At 43.7% G+C, this 20,417-nt stretch overlaps 1 protein-coding gene across 9 annotated transcripts in view; it reads left to right on the forward strand.

Annotated features, from left to right (window-relative positions):
• Positions 1-12,256, forward strand: part of MAPK9 (mitogen-activated protein kinase 9) — a 58,684-nt gene extending 46,428 nt beyond the window's left edge. For 6 of the 9 annotated variants that reach the window (XM_070568956.1, XM_070568955.1, XM_070568959.1 and 3 more), the window contains 5 exons: positions 3,743-3,925; positions 4,942-5,066; positions 6,119-6,182; positions 7,470-7,541; positions 9,217-12,256. In XM_070568956.1, the coding sequence (XP_070425057.1) occupies positions 3,743-3,925; positions 4,942-5,066; positions 6,119-6,182; positions 7,470-7,541; positions 9,217-9,359 (587 nt within the window). In that variant the 3' untranslated portion in view covers positions 9,360-12,256. Of the gene's footprint in view, positions 1-3,742; positions 3,926-4,941; positions 5,067-6,118; positions 6,183-7,469; positions 7,542-9,211 lie in introns of all 9 variants that reach the window. The other 3 variants (XR_011525015.1, XM_070568957.1, XM_070568958.1) reach the window with 3 other exon arrangements.
• The last annotated feature ends 8,161 nt before the right edge of the window (positions 12,257-20,417 follow it).

Consider the following 20,417-nt stretch of genomic DNA (forward strand, 5'->3'; position numbering starts at 1 on the left):
TTACTCTGTGACAATGTATTCTTGTATTTAAATGAAAATACTGTTTATTTAGTTCATTCAGTTAATTTACCTAGGAAACTTGCTATCTAAATTTAATAAGCCAGTATTCTTATGTAATTTAATTAATATACTATTTTGTTAGTTATCAGTATTGAAAATATTGAAATATTTTCCCCCAAAGTAAGAACTGACGTACTCTGCATAAGACCTGAGTGAACAAGATTAAAATGAAAAGTTTGTGAGGAGCAACATACGGTAAATTTTCTTGTTTGTCTGCTGCCATTTCATGGAAATTTTTTAAAAGATCCATCTAGAAGGTTATTTTGTGACACATTGGGGGAGTCTAAATAAATATAAAATGCAGAAGATTAACTTTCACTGTGCTCATCAAATCATATTTATGACATATAGCATAAAGGAGAATAGATAATATAACAGCTTGCTTTCTTCATAGAGTCGTTCTTCCATCTTTAATATTTTTTACTCTAACATGGTTCTTCACATATACCCTTTTTCATTTGTCTGCTAACCACTTAATATTTTCATTAGTCTTTGATTTTATTTTCCGTTATAAAAGCTTAAAGTGGTCTCTGTCCATTGGTAAATTACTGGTTATTTTTAAAGGAAATCAGGTTGTATAGTCAGTGTTTGGTATGTATTTTATTAAAGTGATTTTAGTTTGCTATAATTTTATGAGGGTAGTTTTCTTGTAATATAAATTCTTCACAACAGAAACTTGGAATGAGATTTTATTCCTGTCATTTTATTTACCTTTCTTTACATTTTCTGCATCACAGATTTTATGTAAAGTAAAATACAGCAGTTTATTTTAACAAATTTTCTACCAGTTTCCATAGCCTTACCTTAGATTCACGTGTTTCAAATTGCAAATAAAGAGATGTTTATTTGCAAATAAACTCAATTAAAAAGGGAAAAGTTGATATATTCTAAAGGTAAATAATTTAAAAGTATCTACTTAACATTCTGTTTGTCTCAATTCTTATTTATTTTGTACCTTTTCTTTTTTTGTTAATTAAGAAATGTTTTCTTCACAAAGTACAAAAATGAAAAATGTGGGTACTTTTTGTTGCATTCTTAAGTAATTTAAAATTCCTACTTTGCATATTAACATCATGCAATGTTAGTAATTAGCAGTTTTATGTATAAGATCACCTAATGTCATTCTCAAAACACACATAGAAATTAACATCATTTTCCAAGGAAAATTTTGCCAACTTTTTCAAACATTAGTTTAAAAATTATTAGGATAGAAAAAGATTCCAGAAACCTGACTGAAGTTCTTCTCAGAGATTTGCTACAGATTGATGACCTGGGGTAGAAAAGGAACTTTTGTCCCCACGTGGTCTTTGAGAAAGAGAAAACGTTAGCCAGACCACCTGGGGCCCCAGATCTGACTCCCACCTGGTAACTGTGCACGTCGAGGAGTCAGGGCCCCTCGGAGCCTCAGTTCCCCTTTGGTACAATGAGAGACCTGTGGTGGTGGAGTGACCGAAGGTACATGCACACAACCCGGGTCAGCCAGGCTGTTGGGATTCTCCTCCCCTTTCCCACCTCCCTGTAGTCTATAAAAATGACCCTTTACCATGAATCCAGTAGACATGTATTAAGCGCCCACCCGTTTCTTGGCTCTTCTCTGACTTCCATTGGAAAAGGATCACCTTGCTGCTAACACCATCAGGGTGAGGGAGAAGCAGGAAGACCAGGATGGGGGAAGTGAGGCGGGGGTGGGCTTGAACTCTGCATCTGTTTGAAGGTCAGCACGTCAGAGAGCCTTATTAGGATTCTGAGATGTCCGTTAGTGGAAATATCAAGAGCAGAGTTCAGGAGAGAGGTCTGGATGGAGAAATAAAGGTGAGGGTCGTCAGTCTGCCAGTAGTCTGTGAAGCCTTGAAACTGGTAGCGAGTGCTGAGAGAGAGAAGAGCAAAGGAGGAGGGCTAAGCTCCTGGGGTGACAGAGAAAAGAGGAATAGGAAAGGAAGCTGAGCGGGCCCGCCAGGGATGGTGCCTCTCAAAGAGCACTGGAGGCCAGGCAGCGAGTTACTGAGGAAGACTCCTTGACACCGTTACAAAGCTGAGGTCTCAGGATTGACCACTGGATTGAGGGACAGTCACCAGCAGCCTCACTGGGTACATTTTCACGGAGTGATGGGGGAAAAGCCTGATGAGAGGATGTTTAAGAGAGAATGAGAGGCTGGGAAATAGAGATGCAAGTACTCAACTCTTTTTTGCTGCAAACAAGAATGATAGCTAAGTAGCAGATATGGGACCGAAAGAAGGTGGCCGTTGTTTTAATATGGGAGAAAAAAGAATCACGTTTGATTGGTGGTGGAATGCTCCAATAGAGAGCAGAATGGTAATGGCATACCAGTGAGAAGAAGCAATTGCTGGAGCAGCGTCCTTGAGGAGACAGAGGGCGCAGAGTCTGAGGTGAGCAGGCGTGGCCACAGTGAAGGGCACTCATGCAGGCAGTCCACGGGCTTCTGCTGTGCCTGGGGTAGCATGCACAGCGAGGAGTGTGTATGGGGAGAGGTGTAGGAAGGATAAGGAGAGAGGCAGAGGTGTGGAATTGTTTTCCTGTTTTGGCTAAATAAGTAAATAAACTGTAGGCAAAATTCTGACTCGGCAACATGTATGAACAGAGAAAGAACATGCGAGTGGTTTGAATGTCCAAACCCATTTCCCGAGCAGGTCTGCAGAAGACTGATGTTTTAGAAAGACTGAGTCTTCTCTATTCTTTGGAAGAACATGTCTCTGCTCCCTAGCTTCTTTCACAGTGATGTAATTTCATTTTTCTAAGACATGCCTCAATTAGTCATTTTTTAAAGCTGCTGTTTATATGATTTCTTCTGGCTTGCATTCTCTTTTACAGTTGTTTACAGTTTCAGAATCACTTTCCACGCTCATTATGCCAGCTATCCCAAGCCCCCTGTCTAAAAGGCAAAGCTGGTATTATCTGCATGTTACAAATAAGGAAGTTGAGACCCAAGGTAGAGTGATTGCCTGACACCAATGAGTGTCTAGTGCACAGTGGAGTCTGAAACCCAGGTCATGTAGTTTGAAAGGAAATAAGACACACTGCTAGGTATTGCAGTGATGGTTGGGGTCAATGCCAAGTAAAACAGAATGACCTCTCAAAGCTATCACTGCTCAGTGTAAGCCCAGCCACAGGAAGGTATGCAGTCCCCAGGGAAGGGACGTGGGGAGGGCTCAGAAGACTCCTCCTCCCTCCCTCACGCACCCCCTGCCAGGCCAGCTGCAGCTGCTGGTACCCCAGCTGTGAACCCAGGAGTCCCTCGGTCTCTCTGCTTTAGGAGCCGTAGATCTAACTCAGCTTTGGTATGAAAACTGATTTCAATTTTCCTGTGTTATTACTATCTAATTGCATGTTGAAGCATTTCTGGCATAGGCATTCTTCAGTGATGAGATAGCTTGATTTTCATCTAGAATGGAAAAGCAGATAGACCTCATTGTGTTGATTTCATAAATTGTGATCATAGTAATAAAGATGCAGGGTGTAAGAGTTTTTAAAAATACTCTAAACTTGAAACCCAGATCTTATTTGAATATTATTTCAAAATGCCTCTACTGACCCAGTAGGGTAGCCTAGTTAACTACTCGTCAACAGGTAGAAATATAATTTAAGTTTTTCTTTGAATGATGCTACTTGATGTAATATGAATACAAGACCTTTCAGTTGTATTTTCCTCAAGAGACTCCTTAGATATTGATCAGTGGAATAAAGTTATTGAGCAGCTGGGAACACCGTCCGCAGATTTCATGAAGAAACTTCAGCCAACTGTGAGGAATTACGTAGAAAACAGACCCAAGTATCCTGGAATCAAATTTGAAGAACTCTTTCCAGATTGGATATTCCCATCAGAATCGGAACGAGACAAAATAAAAAGTAAGATATCCTTTTTCCTTATATTTGTTTCATAACCTGGTGAAGCTTTTACTTTTTCATGTTTGCGTCTAAAACCGTAAACATTGAGAGATAAAATAATCAAAACCCTCAAATAAAGTCACTTACAGGCTAGAATGAAGGCATTGCACAGAGAAACCTTCAAGACCTGAAAGTTTTGTCCTCAGTAAAATGGCTTAAAAAATGCCTAAGACTAAAATAAAAATATTCACATCAGCCTGAAAGACTCTTATGTTAATTACAGCAATTGGAATTCAAAAAGTTTTCAGGAATATAGAGCACTTGAATAAAGATTCTAGCCCAGTTGAAGAGTCAGAAACCCTATTATGGTAGTTCAGTAAAAAAGCTCCTCCTCACCTTCTCCTGTGCCCATCACTAAAACGTGATTTAAGGGAAAAGGAGAGATTTGTTTCTTTCCACATCTGGGTCACGTGTGCCTCATCAGAAAAGCCCCACCTCCCCTCTGCTCAGCTGCGCAGACTTTAATTGCCGAGACCTGGAGGAGCCTTGTAGTTAACTAAGTTGTTGAACTTGCTGGTTTTTTCTAACTACTGATGTCTAGATTTTTAAAAAAGTGTATGTTGCCAACATCATATACAGGTAGGCAAAGCAAGGGCACCTGTGAAGTGTTCTACACTAAAGGGTCTGTTCTCATTTCATTGTGATGTGACATCAAGAGAAAACACCATGCTTCACGCCTGCACTCTCCACACTGACATCCTAGCTCAGCTCCTGTGCGCACGACGCTGCTCAGCCCGGGCCCTGTCCTCCCCTCTCCCGGGCCAGAGGCTGAAACCACATTTGAAAGCCTGGTTTGTGGTGAAAGTGGCTGCTTGACTTACTCTTAAAGAGAAAGGTCTGTTATTCTTGAACCTATCAAAAATGTATCAGAGATAATACATCTTCGTTCTGTCTGTGCTATCACATTTAGTTCTTTATTGTGTGGTTTTCAGATCAACAGCATTAGTTTATGAATGTAATATTTGTTTTTACTCTAGCAAGTCAAGCCAGAGACTTGTTATCAAAGATGTTAGTGATCGACCCCGACAGGCGGATCTCTGTGGACGAGGCCCTGCGTCACCCCTACATCACGGTTTGGTATGACCCTGCAGAGGCAGAGGCGGTAAGCATCTGTCTTGGAAAGACTTTCTATAGAGGCAGGGCCTGCATTTCCTTGGCTCTCCTGTCTGTTAGTCCGGAATGGCTACATATGATAGCAAGTCCTGGATTGAACAGGACTCCTTATTACAAAGAGAGCATGGGACATGGGTCACAGCCTCTTTTGGGACCATTGCTGCTGGGGCTCCAGCTCACAGAACCTGGGAGTGAACATGCTCATGCTGTGGTGACAGCATTGTCTTCATTTATGCAAATGCTGATGTGCGAGCATGGTATCACCAGTTTTAAGCCTCCGTTCTGTGTGTGCCTGGCTCTGTACCTTGGGCTTTGGTCACATCATCTTGTTTAGGCACCAATCAAGGCTAAGAAACTTGCTGAAAATCCCAGGTTTGCTTGTCCTTCCCCAGAGGCACCTGCTTGGGGAATCCCACCTCTGAGTGTGACGCTCACGTGCATTTTTCCATAGCGGCACTGTATGGGTGATCTTCAGCTGCAAGTGCCATAACCACAGTGTGACATGCTTATTTTATGCCGTCGGTGGAACACATTCTTATGTCCTAGATGTGCATTTAACCACCATTTTAAACATTGTTTTATATCAAAAGAATCCGATTTATAAACATGTGATTTTTAAGTAAATTTTGGAACAGTCCCTTTATGAGAGGGGCCTGGGTTTGGGAATTCTAACAGGGAGAACTGTAACCTGAGCTGTGTTCTGCGCCATTCACGTTTCCTAGCACAGTGCCTTGTGCAGGGTGGGCCTCTAGGAAGCAGCCTGTGGTTACCAATTTTATACTTACATTTGGGCAAATGTCTTTAGAGTGTTTTGAGATCATGTAATTATTAACAGGACCATAGTAGCTCTATCGTTTTGGTTAATTTTTCCTTAATTATTTTGATTCTGAAACTGATATACCACATTTATGAAGAAATCTTTAATCATGTATTGAATGAAACTACATCCATATCAGAAATAGATTAGAAGGTGATTCTACCTTTTTCTTCATGCCTCGTTAGTTTTTGAACTGTTGACTTTACATGTAATTTAATTTTTAGCCACCACCTCAAATTTATGATGCCCAGTTGGAAGAAAGAGAACATGCAATTGAAGAATGGAAAGGTAAAGACAGAGCCTATTTTGATCCTTACTTATGACATTTCTTGAAGTCGTGCAAAGGGGCAGGTTTTCACTTTTTGACAGTAGCCTTTCTAGGAGAGGGGTGAGAGACCCCGCAGCCCATTTATCCTGTCTTCCCACTTCCCAGTAGAAAAAGAGCTTCAAGAGAACAGAATTAGAGGAACATGTATGAATTGCATATTATTTGCTTCGGAAGAGAAAAATAAGGGCTTTTGCACATAACTTTACATTATCAAATCTTCCCTTCTAAACTAAGTTGAGCGACTGCCATACTTCTCTTGTTAGCGTGCTGCACGCAGACTGTTGAGTAATCCCAAGTCGCAGGCCCCTGTAAAGAGACATGGGGGAGCCGCTCGGGGCCTGCGAGTGCTGCTCTGTCTGTAAGCCATGGATTTGTATATATGCTTTAAAATAGAGTTAGGGGAAAATTGCAGCTCAAAAATATGTAAATATTATTACCACTGTAAGATTACTCAAACAGCCCGCAACAAACTAAACCAGTAATAAAGAGTCTGAACTAAAACTTTTGCATTAAAAAGCCAAATCGGTAGTAATTGGGAGCTGTGGTCAGCACAAGTCAGAAGTTGTGCTGTGTCCTGCCCAAGGGCCCCTCCCCAGGATGTCGAGAGTGCCCGTGACCTACATGTGCACACTCAGCATGGCAGTGCACATAGCCATACTCAGTGGCAAAAGGCTGGCTCGTGGGCCTCCTTATTAGGAGGCAATGTGCTAATATTATTTCATGAATACCAAAATTTTAGGAACCCCCTAATAGCTTATTTGATAGGTAAACAGTTTTTCTTACAAGTGAAAACTGAGGAATACTGAGGTTGAAGCCAAGAAAAGACTTAGGTATATAGATTAATTTCTGGACAATCTAGAGGAGCTTCTGGCCCACCCGTGGGTGCTGGTGACATTTGGAGAACCATAAGTACTGATGGAGAGAAACGTGTGCAAACGGTGCTTTCAGATGTTCTCTGAGGCCACTCTGCTGGTCTCCTCCCTCCCCCTCCCTCTCTCTCTGTAAAAACCCCTCATGGATCCAGAACTAGCCTACGTTTTTGGCTGCCTTAATAGTTGGATTGCAAACATGTAATGGATCAAAACATGGGTGTTTGGGTCTAGGTGAACTCTATTACCAAATTAAAGTATATCACACTTAAAAAGAACGCATCACAGTGCCCTTGGGGTGGTTCCGTTGATTTGGAAGCAGGGTTTAGAGATGCAAAGAAACTGATGAAGCACTTTAACTTGCATTTCTGTTTGAAGAGCTAATTTACAAAGAAGTAATGGATTGGGAAGAAAGGAGCAAGAATGGTGTTGTGAAAGATCAGCCTTCAGGTTAGTGATCGCTCTAATCGTTTGCTTGTGTAATATTTTTCTTTCCCCTTTCAACTTGTATAAATGGCAGTGTCTTAAGTGCCAGCTTGACCAGCAGTGGGTTTGAAAATTCCTTTGTGAAATAGTTTCCTCTCTTTTGTTTTGTCCCAGTGGTGGCAGCTAACATTTTACTGATGTGCCTGCCAGGCAGCAAACTAACTGCGTTATAAACATTCTTGTTTCATCCTTGCAACAGCTGCTGTGAACTCCATTTGTAGAGGAGGAAATTGAATTTAAAACCGTTTCAATGTGCATGACCTTCTTTTTTTGGCCCCAGCCAGTTAAAGAAGAAAATTAGGGGCCAGTCCCATGGCCAAGTGCTTAAAGTTTCATGTGCTCCACTTCAGCAGCCCACGTTCGCAGGTTCGGATCCCAGGCGTGGACATGCTCCACTCATCAGCCATGCTGTGGAGGCATCCCACATACAAAGTAGAAGAAGATTGGCTTGGATGTTAGCTCAGGGCTAATCTTCCTCAAACCAAAAAAAAATAGGAAGATTGCCAGCAGATGTTAGGGGGAATCTTCCTCACCAAAAAAAAAAAGAAAAAAAAATGTGAATCTAGGTAAAATAGAATTTGATTTTCTTTTGAGAAAATTGTTCATGTAATTCTCCCATTTTTCTCCTTGATCTACCTAGTGGTAGAAGCCTGACTAACAATTAGGTAATTGTATGATTATTAGGGACATAACATATGTGGTGTTAACCAGTGTCTGTAGCATTCTACCTATTTACTAAATGAAGTGCTTTAGTGATTTATTTTCTCACCCCACTCCCCCTGGAAAGTGCACAGACACACACGCACACATGCAGAAGTGCAAATTGCACTGCTTACTTCTCGTTCTTGAATTTTACATTCAGCATGACGTATGTGTCAAGCGTCTAGAGATTATATAACTTTAGTACGAATTTAGGGGCTTGTTAACGAAGCACAAATTTAAGACTGCAAACACTGACCTCTGAGAATCTGGATGTTTTATTTTTACTCAAACCAGACTAAAATATAGATAGTAAGAAATAAGATAGTTTCATTTGCCTCAAAATGTCAGTTTTCAGGATTTATAAAACAAAATAAAATGAACAAGAGGCCACTAAATTTTTTTCTTTCTTTTTTGTTTGTATACTGTCCTTACTTTAGAAGGTGTTTTTATTGCAAAAAAATTTTTCAAAGGCTTATGCTTTTTTCCTTTCCTTCAAAAGTTGATGCTTTTCTCATAAATGTTTATGATTACAATTGAAATGTCTGATGACATTTGAATTCTATTTGGGCTTAAGCCTTTTGTGATACTGATAGTTTTAGGATAAATTCAGCAATTTTCTTTTAATACCTTTTTTAAAGCAGCAGGTATTTTTTAAGTAGTTAACATGGTTATACATGAGCACATGTATGATGTTTAGCCACTGGGAAGACAAGGAGAATGTTGCAAGGAAGGACAGAGGGATATTTGAGATTCTGGGCCTAAAGAAAGACTCCGGGAAAGATTTAAAATGGACAGTTGACTAACTTCTTATTTATACTAATAATTAGGATAGGAGACTACAAAGGGACAGAGCTGAGAAATGGCCTGAAGTCTCATTGCCTGAATTTGCAGCAATGTCGTGCCTCAGATTTTATTATACTTGGTTTTCTTAGCACAGATGCAGCAGTAAGCAGCAACGCCACTCCTTCTCGGTCATCATCTATCAATGACATTTCATCCATGTCTACTGAGCAGACCCTGGCCTCAGACACAGACAGCAGTCTCGACGCCTCAACCGGGCCCCTTGAAGGTTGTCGATGATAAGTTAGAAACAGCAAGCATGTCGCCATTGAAGGAACTCTCACTTCCATAGGCCTGAAATGCTTGGGAGTTGATGGAACCAAACAGAAAAACTCCATGTTCTGCATGTAAGAAACACGATTCCTTGCCCTTGCTCAGTTCTCATAGGATTGTCTGCTTAGACTATAAAGTGAAGCAGGTTATGTCTGAATAAGAAAAGTGCAAGCCACACTGTTAGAGATTTTTTTCAACGCCATTTCAGGTGAGCAACTAGGATAGATGAATTTTTTAAAAAGTTGTACGGTAATAGTAGTGACAGTTTCTCATCCTCAGTAACTGTTGGGACTTACATGCATGTGACCACAAGTGTGTCCTTGGACTCACCATCTAGCATTTTGGAAATCAGTATTTAAATGCCAAATAATCTTCCAAGTAGTGCTGCTTCTAGACTTATCTCGTAATCCTAAGTAATTTGATATCTGTCCAGAAAAATAGATTTATGTGTATTAATTGACCACATCATATTATCATATCCTACCTTCTTTTATGGTATGATTTAGTCTATCTTTTGTATTTCAGAAGGAGTATAATTAAATCTATTTAATAAACAAAATATATAACTTTCCTTAAATTTGTCATGTTTTGGGCTGAGAATTATCACTGCTAAAACCAAGACACTTTGTTTTCTCTAAGTTGGTTTAGTCCGAATGATTGTACATTCAGCTTTACTGCATGATAAAACCTTAAGTTTTGTTTTTTGCTGCTTAAGACATATATACCTTTAAAATCCTATCTGTCCTATCCCTTTTCTCTTGGTTTTCTGGACTTATTAATTTAAAATGCTACCTAGAACTTCACCTTCTCTGTTAGCCACCTGATACTCCATGTCAATAATATGATGGCAGATGGATTCCTGAGTCCATTACCTGCTGTTGTAGCAGAATTTTAGAGTGACCACTAAAGGTGATGGCAGTCACTCACCAGGTGCTCGCTTTGCCAAGGCTGGCTGGGACCCTTCCTTAGCATCTGTCACGTGGGGTAGGGTATGTGATGTCCCATGGCAGCATTTCCCTTTGCCCACACAGCAGGCTTGCTGGATTTTCTTTCTTTATGAAAGAACCCACGTAACTCCCGCTTTCGTCTGTTTTAGGAGGCAAGGCTGATTCAGAATGCCTGTTTGTTGTTGTTTTCCACTCTGTGGAGGCATTTACTTTTCCTAAAGGAAATCCATGAATGTTCTGGGGAAAGAGTAGTGATTAGCTATTGAATGTTTTCTGATTTAAAACTGCTCACCTGAAATTGATCCTTTCAGACTCACTGATATGGAAATAATTTGGCAGTCACTAGGATACTGAGTAATAATGTCCCTGCAGGAGTGGAGAACAGTGGCCACATCTTGGCTACTTGTACTCATAAGCTTTCTCCTTGAGCTCATTCTGTTACAGATTCATATCTTGTGTTTAGTTATTTTGGAAGCTATTGGATCAACATTGTTCACATTTTATAGAATGTGTTCTGAAGAGGAACTTTGATAAGAAAGTTTATTATAAATATTACCTAAAATATATGAATCTCTCTGCACCAGTTGTATCTTATTGGTTGGTCTCATCACTGGAAACTGGAACCCTTGATGAACAAAATTAATACTGAAATAATAAATAGTTTTATATTGTGAGGTTTAGACACATTCAAATACAAGATGGAAATACTAACTTGGATTGAGGCTGAAACACCTGTCCTATGGCTTGGGATTATTTTGGTTTTAGAGGCCTGATGGTGTGGTGAGGAAAGTTATCGGTATACGTACATAAACATCTTAAAATGGCCATCTCTCTAATATACATGCTTTAAGAAGACTTTACTAAACCTGTCTTTAAAAAGAAAAACAAAGAAAGGGCAGAATTTTAAAAATGCTTTCTCTGCCCGAGGCTTATGGAAAGGCAGCGCAAGGGTGCCGAGGGCACATCGAGGCCCTGCTTTCCAGGCGCCATTTGTGAGCAGAGCCAGGAGCCCCGTCCATGGGCTTCCAGCCACTCGTTCCTCTCTGCGTTCATGGATGGAGCCCGTGGCCGTGTGCACAGGTTTCCTACCCAGACCAGCTTCAATCAGGCAGCAGCAGATGCCCCTAGGACAGGCCGCAGGCTGCAGATGACAGAGCTCCATAGAAATGCCTCACCCAGTCCAGGGTCCTCCTCCTGAGCCGAGATGTGCCAGGTCCTGGTGCAGTGCAGATGGTTTCAGACTGCTCTCTGTGGTGAATGCTGATGTCAGATAAAGAACTGAAAATGTACTCAACTTTTTCATCTTTTCTATTTTATTTTTGTAATTTATATGGTACACAACCCCGGAAGTAACTATTTTGAACGCATATTTTTATAAACCAGGTAATTTATTATTAGCCTGGAATTTGGACTAGGTTTGTTTTGTTCATTGGCTTAGTTTTCAGTCAAAAAGGAAATGACTGCCTCCCCTCTGTCGGGTCTTGATTTCAAGTGCAGGTTCCGGAGAGCAGACAGAGTCTCCCAGAGCAGGAGAGCAGGCTAGAAACACACACTGCTCGGTGTGGGTCGGCTGTGGCCACAGAGATGGAAGTAGGGCTCTGTTCTTATTTTTGGGACGCAAAACTCAGAGCCGTAGTGCTGAAAGGAGATCCCCTCGCAGGCCCCTTCCTGACACCCAGAGTTGTGGTTGAAACACTGAATGGGATGCTGGTTTAATCCAGATCTGATGCTGTGCAAGTCGGGGTGTTCACCTGGTTGGTCCCCAGCGTGACTCCTCTGCATTTCATACTGGCGGTGAATACAGCGTGACCTTTCAGATTGCATATCTCAAAAGTAACATTGCCTAATGTTTTATAATAAAATATATTATATGTGTTTTGATTGGTGAAAATAATACAGATACATTTTAAAAGAGAAGTGTATAGCACGTCCAGTTTTTGTGTTTTTAAGTGACACTTGACTGTGTATTTCGACATCACCCTCTCTGATTACAGATTTAACGTGAACACAGGTAGAAGTTGGAGTGTCGTCATTTCAGCCAATATTAGCAAATGTTTTTAAATCGAAGGGCAGGACATTTCTGTCAGTTCTCTTGCTGAAATATTCTGCAAATTCTCGAATTTGTTTTTGAAAACATGGACAAAATCGAATATTCAGTGTTGGTGTAATTGTTTTCTCACAGTGTGGCCAGGAGAACCCACCAATCAGTGTTTCCTTGAGTTACCTAAACTCCTTAATGGTGCTTGTAGGCCTCTGGGTTTGTGCACACGATGAGCCACTCTCATTTCACCTCTGGTTTTGAAGCACTTGAGGATGTTCATGACTGAAAACCACAGGAGTAAAAGGGCTCTCAGTGGCTCATTTTCTTTTCTCTGCTTCAAAGGACTAGAATCCTTGATAGACGGGTATCAGTCTTATTTTTAAAGGTCTCTAGAGAAGGGAAACATTTCTCTTGATATTAGTCTGGGTTCCATTTCTCTGTCTTATTCCCTTCCCACTTTCAATGTAGACAGTACTAAAATACTTTTTATTCATTGGCTAAAACAGTACCTGTAGGTGGGGTAAGGTTTTTTGGTGGGGGGAGGAGTAATATTTCAGAATAACTTAATATTGTCTTGAAGATTCTGTGGCTACTCATGTAAATTTAAGCATAAGGTTGCCTTTGACAATAAGGCAGTTATATGACATTTTTGTTTTTAATCTGGAAAGTTGGTAACAAAATCAGTAATAACAGTGATGGAGTAGCCAGTTGCGTCTCCTTGAGGCCATCCGTGACCCTGATTTAAGAGGGATGCTTCTGTCATCATCATTGGAACTTGCCATTCATTGTGTCGTCAAGGCCCAGGGCCTTCCACTCCTTCACAGTTTGAAAAACCAAGGCTTTGAGGACCCGGGGTCTGTGGGAGCAAGGCTGTTTGCCGCCATCCCTTCTCTGCCGCGGTGCTTTAGAATGGGACGGAAACTTGGCATCAGTTCTCCAACCCCTGCGTGACAGCACTGAGGCTGCAACCCCGGGCGGGGCAGGCGGGCCCCACAGGCTGCCCGCTCCTTGTTGCCGTGCATGCGTGCAGAACGCTCTGTTCCTTTAGTCATATAAACACCTTTGAGAACTGCTGAAAACTGTGACCTTCTCCTTAGAAAAATGCCATGAGCTCAAAATTTTGCCAGACTCCTCAAGGAATCCTGGACCCTGGTGGATCCCGTGTTAGGAGCCCCTTTCTAGAAGCAGCTTCTAGATGCACGAGGCGTCTTAGATGGAAGCGGAGCCTGCAGGAGGGTTCTGCTGCCTTTTCTGCTGTTAGTAGCCCCAACACCTGTGCACACAGATCTTGGGTGTAAATAGGGACATCTCACTCTGAGCCCAGCTCTAGTTGGTGTTCTTATTCAATATCAAAAAGAGCGTCTGGAGGCTCAGTTCCAGTGAAACGGCATTTCCGTCATTCCTTCCACAGAACTCGGGGTGGGACTGCAAAGGAGGAGCTGCAGGTTTGTGATGCAGACTTCGTGGAGAGACAGATGTAATTAAGCCTCTCTCCATTTTAAAGTAGTAGTTCTGTGCTGAGCTTTGAAGTAAACTCCTGACTTTCACTTAAATCTCTGTTTTAAATGGATTCTGCAATAACATTTTCTCCCCTTCTCCCCAAACTTCCCTGTGACTTAGTTCGGATTTTTATACACGTGCTTTAAGATTCCTTTCACTTACGCACTTGGATGGCATGGAGCGCTGGAATGGAGGGAGTTCTCCAGCTCACACCTCCGTTCAGAGCAGGGGGCCCCCTCCCGCGATCACCAGCCTCGGCTCTGATGGTTTTCATGCAGGGAATGCCCTTCCCACTGAATTTTTTGTGGTTTTGAGTGTTAGAAAGTTCCTCCCTGAACCGAAACCTGGCTCCCACGACTTCCACCCGTGGGTCTGAGGCCTTTCCTTTGGGTGAACTAGAGCGAGTCTGACCCATCTTCATGCAACAGGCTTTAACACGTTGGTTGGAAACCTAAGCTCCAAGTGTTGCCATCTCTGGCTAAACTCAAAGTTCTCCTAATCCTCTTTATCTGAAAAAGCCCCAGAGCCTCTCTCCCTCAGCGCACCCTAAAACTATGGTCCTGGAAATAACATAACATTCCAGGTATAGCCTGAGCAGCAGCACCCTCCAAACAAGGCCCCTCACTAACTAATGCAGTCTCAGGTGGCCTGAGCCTTAACAGCCATGTCACACTCAGAGCCTGTAGTCCAGCAAAATTACCGCATTTTGTGGTGGTGCAGTTAATCCTGATTCTGTCATCCTTCGTAGGTGTTCTCTCTGCTCACTTGTGACATCCATCAGCTTTAGGAGCATGAACGTGCCTTCTGAAAGTTCGTCCACGTGGTGATTAACAGCCGTGAGGGGCAGGACAGGGCCTGGGGCAGACCCCAGCAGTCACAGGGACAGGGCCCTTGTGGCCAGCGCTTTGTCACCTCCTCAGTGGGGCCCCTCAGCTCCAGCATCGTCGTTCAGCCCCTGCGGAGTGTCATCTGGCCACTAGGTCAGGAAGAAGGGTCTTGATGGCTGCCTCGCAGAGATCCCGAATGCCCTTCTGCAGTGCTCTCATCTCCTCACTAGCCACCTTTCAAGACAAGCAGTGAGTCTGTCACCACGCCCTGCTTCTCAGAGTTCATTCTTTGATTTTCACTTGGGAGGAGCAGGTGATAAGCGCCAGCTTCCTCTTCCAGAGCTACACGTTTGATATCCCTTGGCTACTTAGAAAGTGTGACCAGTTGTCCTAGTGTGCGCAGGTCAGTGATGGGCAAGGGAGCAGGGCAGAGACTCGTGTTGGCCTTACTTTGTTTCCGTGTGAAGAAAGAAATGGTGTGTTTTGAAGTCACTGTAACCGTGACTCCACCAAGGGCCGCACTCCAAGCAGCCCTCTTGGGGCCTGCTGGCTGCAGGATCGTGTCTGAAGGCAGAGCCTGGCTCCAGCTGGGTGTGACTTCAGAGGGTTATCACCTGGAGCATACCTCGATTTTTGTTCTTCTCTGCTCTCCTTTTCAAAGAAGAACAGTCAGGGTCCTTTGTTTTCATCCGTTTCTAATCTGGGCTAGAGCTCCACACAGACTGTCACTGAGAGTTAAGTTTGAACAACTCTCCATTTCAAAGTTGACTTGGGTATTTTTAAGCAGTAAAGTATCATACTAAAGATGCTTTAAAATATAAATATTTGAGCAGCAACACTCAAGTGTATGTGTTTATTCTCAAATATTCTCAAAGGTGGCTCCCTAACTTGACTGAGAACTTGACAGAGGAATAGAATGCACCCAGTCGAGGCCTGCCCCTCCTCCCCTCAGCCCCTCTCCCTGCTCTCAGACCTGTCGCCCTCCTGGCCCAGAGACCAGCTCTGCTCCTGTCTCAGGTCAGGAGCCTGGCCCCTTGTCTTTTGCGAACTTCACTCATGTTAAAAAGAAAAAGCTCTTAACCCAACATCACCCTCCAATCGCTCCCCCTCGCAGCAGAAATCAAGAGCAGTCTGTATTCACTTTCTCCACCTCCTCTTCTCCCATCTGCTCCCTCTTTTTAAAAAAGCAATATATATGTTAGAAGATAGAACCCAGAATGGGAAGCTAAGCACACTGTATTCCCCCATCCAGAGAGGACCACTGTTAATACCTTACTGTATATCTGTCACATAGTTTTCTATGGACACACACATCTGGATGGTTCTTTGGGTTTGGTGGGGGGAGGTTACCCCAGTGAGGTCATACATCTGTGAGTTAGTGATCTCCAACTGTCCCCGTCCATAAGTTTTCACCTGGTCTAATACCCTGGATTTGGGATTTCCCCAGTGTCCCCAAAGTCCTCTTCCAGTGTGTCCAGCCAAGATCCAGTCAAAGCTGGTCATCGTGTCCTTAAGAATCTTCTAATCTACGTGAAACCAACGTATGGGCCTAGGCACGTTGTCCTGCAGGAGGTGCGCCCTGTGGCTCCGTGTGGCTGCTTCTATGCGGTTGCACTGACCTCTCTCCCAGAGACAACTCTCCCGGAGTTCCTGCATCTGGAAGGCGTATTTGAAGGTTTGACAGATTCACCTGCAGCTTTTGGTTGTAATATGTGTAGCGATACTGTGTCCTTTATATGAACTCATATCAGAAGATGTTTCATATCTTTTTGACCCACTGTCAACGATGCTGAAATTGACCTCTGGTTAGGGGGCGGCCAGTGCAGTCCTCTGCCATGCAGTCATGTGTTCTCCTTGTGACTAGAAAGTCATCCACAGGGGCTTACTTTGGGGGCGCCCCATCCACGGCACATGGCGTGCTGTTAACCCAGGTGATAATCCTTGCCATGAGCAAGAATTTCACGAGGGCTTAGGGAAGAGTGATGACCCTAATCTGCCATCCCTAGACAGCATGTGCTGATGTTGGCTGCTGTCCGGGAGAGCCGCCCGGCAGGCTCCGAGCCTGCCCTGCCCTTCAGCAAGCAGTGCCGAGTGGGCGAGGGCTGAACCCTGCCTCAGGTGGGGTCACGGGAGGGCTTATGTTCCTGGTTTTCTCTTGCTTTGAGTATTTCAAATCATTCTTTCTGAGGTTAAATTGCCATAACCATGGACAGGCAAGCTCCTTAAAGCTGATTCCTTCCAGTGCTTTTGACTGACCTCATTAAGTTTTTAACTTTTTATTTTGAAAGAATTTCAGACTGACAGAAAAGTTGCAAAAATAGCACGAGGGATTCCTGCCTACCTTTCTGCACCCAGATTCCCCAGACGTTAGCCGTTTACCACGTGGCTTTGGCCTTCTCTGTGTGTCTGCATACAGACAGGTATCTGTACACGTGCATACCTACATGTGCACATGCGTATGTTTGTACATACATACATTTATGCTGATATATTCACTAATTTAGTCCCTGTTTTTTTTTTTACAAGCAACCTGGTTTTTTAGTGTCTGTAAACTCGTGTATACATGAAGTCTACGCATGTACGTAAAGACACATGAGCAAAGATCTAGAAGATTGGAATGCACAGTTATTTAACTTGGGCTCTTAGAGAGTATTATACCCAATAGCAAATTCCCTTTGATCACACATAGAACTTAAAAGAAAATTGACTACCAAGCTACAGAGCACACCTCAGTAAATTCTAAAATCAACAATATACAACTTTTTCTATGATAGTACAATAAAATTCAAAATAAATGTGAAAAGATCTCACATCTGGGACCTAAACAATACACTATAAGCAACCAAGGTGAAAGAGGAAATCATAAGAAAAGTTGTGAAATTCCTGAAAGTTCATGACCTCAAAAAATACATAACTTGCTGACTTTGGCGGGACCCTGCTAAGGCTTAAATACATTTATCAAAAACAACATTTTTTTAAACGAGTTCAGTGTGCAACTCAGATACTGACAAAAGAGCAACAGAGCAAGCCCAAAGACACAAAGAAAGAGGAGTAATAAAGATGAGGGCAGGGGCCAGCCCAGTGGCACAGCGGTTAAGTGCGCATGTTCTGTTTCGGTGGCCCAGGGTTCACAGGTTCAGATCCCTGGTGTGGACATGGCACCACTTGCCACGCCATGCTGTGGGAGGCATCCCACGTATAAAGTAAAGGAAGATGGGCATGGATGTTAGCTCAGGGCCAGTCTTCCTCAGCAAAAAGAGGAGGATTGGCAGCAGATGTTAGCTCAGAGCTAATCTTCCTCAAAAAAAAAAATGAGGGCAGGGACAAGATAAAACAGAAAAAATCAGCAAAACCAAAAGACTAAAAAGACCTCTGGCAATGCTGATCAAGGAAACAAAAAGAAAATGCAAGTTAACATATGAAGTGGAAGAGGGAAATAACTGTAGATGTAAAAGAAAACTTACAGTATTCTAACAAACATGAGGATCTACAGAAAGCAGATACATTCTATGGAAATAGAAAGTACTAAAATTGTCAGAGGCATGATGATACTGAGCACGTGATACACGTGAACTTCTTTAATCTTCTCAAGAGGTCGCAGGAGGTGGGTGTTGTTGCTTCCATGGTAAAGGTGGGGAAGAGGCAGGAAGAGAACGTGAGCTCCCGCAGTCAGACTTGGCAGGGGTGGGGGCCGAGGCGGGTTGCGCTGCAGTCAGGCGCCGTGCTCTTAGCTACTGTGTTCTGGATGGCTTCCAGAAACCCGAATGCACCAGCGACCATCAGAGAAAGGGGCGTGGTGATCAAGCCCCCACCTGCCCCCAAATTCTCTCCAGGACAATCAATCTTACAGGTCACTTTTTACTAAACTTTCAGGACACACACAAACCCCATCTTATCCAAGATTTTCAAAGCCACCCCAGTCAGTTTAGCAGGCTAGTATAATCTTGATTCCAAAATTAGATAAAGACGTCAAGATGATATGCCCTTTTCATAGATGCTAAGTGAAGCCAACATCATATGGTTTATTCCAGAATGCAAGAGTGACTCAACACAACTGTTTCAATAAATAACCTATTTTTGTTTTTAAATGCTCAGAAAACTGAATAGAAAAGAGCTTCCTTTGGAGCGTGGCAGAGCGTCTTCCGGGAAGGGCAGGAGGAGGCAGCGAAGGTCTGACTTCCCAGAGCCACCTAGGGGGACACGGACCACGATGACGTTCTCCATGCGCGCGTGCATGTGTGTGTGTGTGTGTAAGCTGATGAGGCATAAGCCAGAAAGGCTAAAGGCCACTGGCCAAAAGGGCAGCCCAGGTGAGCAGCAAGCACGTGCAGGGCTAACAGAGACACGCGGTCCTACAGCGGTAAGGGACCACCTCCCACCCACCTCCGCCCAGTGGCGGGAGAAACTCGGACTGTGGCTGTGCTCAGTGAGGACGCGGGCTTTTGCATGCTGGGCATACAGAAGGAGTCTGCACCCTGATGAGCACAGACAGGCAGCACGGCCCAGGCTTGGCGTGCAGCTCTTTGGCCCACCCATCCCCTCACCCCCCTCTAGAAACAGCAGAGAGCACCACTCCCCAGGAAAACCCTGCTGCCTCTGTGCAAATCAAAGTGCATCCTTCCACAGGATCATGTCAGGACTCCAACTTGGCTGTGATGCCCTCCCGGGCTCCCTGCTTCCAGGACCCCTCCAGGCCACTCTTCCCTCATGCAACTGCATGCCATTCCTTCCTTCATTTTCAGCAAACGCCTGCTGAGGCCTTCCTGTGTTCCCTAAATGAGACACACACCTCCTGCCCCTAGAGACCTTACTCTGGGGCTGCAATCAAACACTTAATCCAGCTGAGTTGACAAGTAAGGACAAGTTGCCTGGGTGAAGGATCTGATTCTGTTGACTTCATCACCAAAAAATAGCTCAGCTCTGCTCCTCTCCCCATCTCCATCATCACCCCACCTGCAAACCATGGGGACAGGCTGTGTGGCCTGAAGGGTCTCCTGGCTTCCATTCTTGTCCAGCTACCACCCAGCCTTCACCCTACCCTGGCATGAGCCTCCTAGGATGCACCTGTGACCTTGTCACTGCCTCCGTGGCAGCCTCCATAGGTCCCAGCTGACCCCACAGGTGTTTCTCAAACTTGAGCTCCTGCTGCCACCCTGTTCACACACACCTTTCCTTTTACATTATCAGTGTGGCCAGCTTCACACTTAGGACATTTGGATACCCTAAAACCACCTTCTGTGCTTTTTCTGCTGGTCGATTCTAAACAATCGAAGGTCAGTAAACCATGTTAATGCGGTGACGATGCAAGATGCAAATTCCCAGGCCCCACCAAGACCCTTTGAGTCTGAGGTCTCAGCAGGGTCTTGGGCATCTGTGTTGTAAACGAGCTCCCAGGGAAGGCTGAGCACATGTCCAGTCTGCCCAGTTGTGGGCCCTGTGCAGGGCAGCAGCCTGATGCCAGCCTCCATGCTACCCCCACCCCCATGCAGGGCAGCCAGAGGAAAACATGGAGGGTTTGGGCCCCAGTCTGCTGTGCCACCTGCACAAGTCACCTGCCCTCTCTGAGCCTCCCTTGTGGAATAGTGTCGTGGTTTCCCATTGCTGCTGCCGCAAATTACCACAAACTTAATGGCTCAAAACAACACAAGCAGACTGTCTTACAGTTATGTAGGTCAGAAGTCCCACACAGTCTCCCTGGGCTTAAAGCAAG

This window comes from Equus przewalskii, chromosome 13 (assembly GCF_037783145.1).
Source record: "Equus przewalskii isolate Varuska chromosome 13, EquPr2, whole genome shotgun sequence".
NCBI classification, from domain to species: Eukaryota; Metazoa; Chordata; class Mammalia; order Perissodactyla; family Equidae; genus Equus; species Equus przewalskii.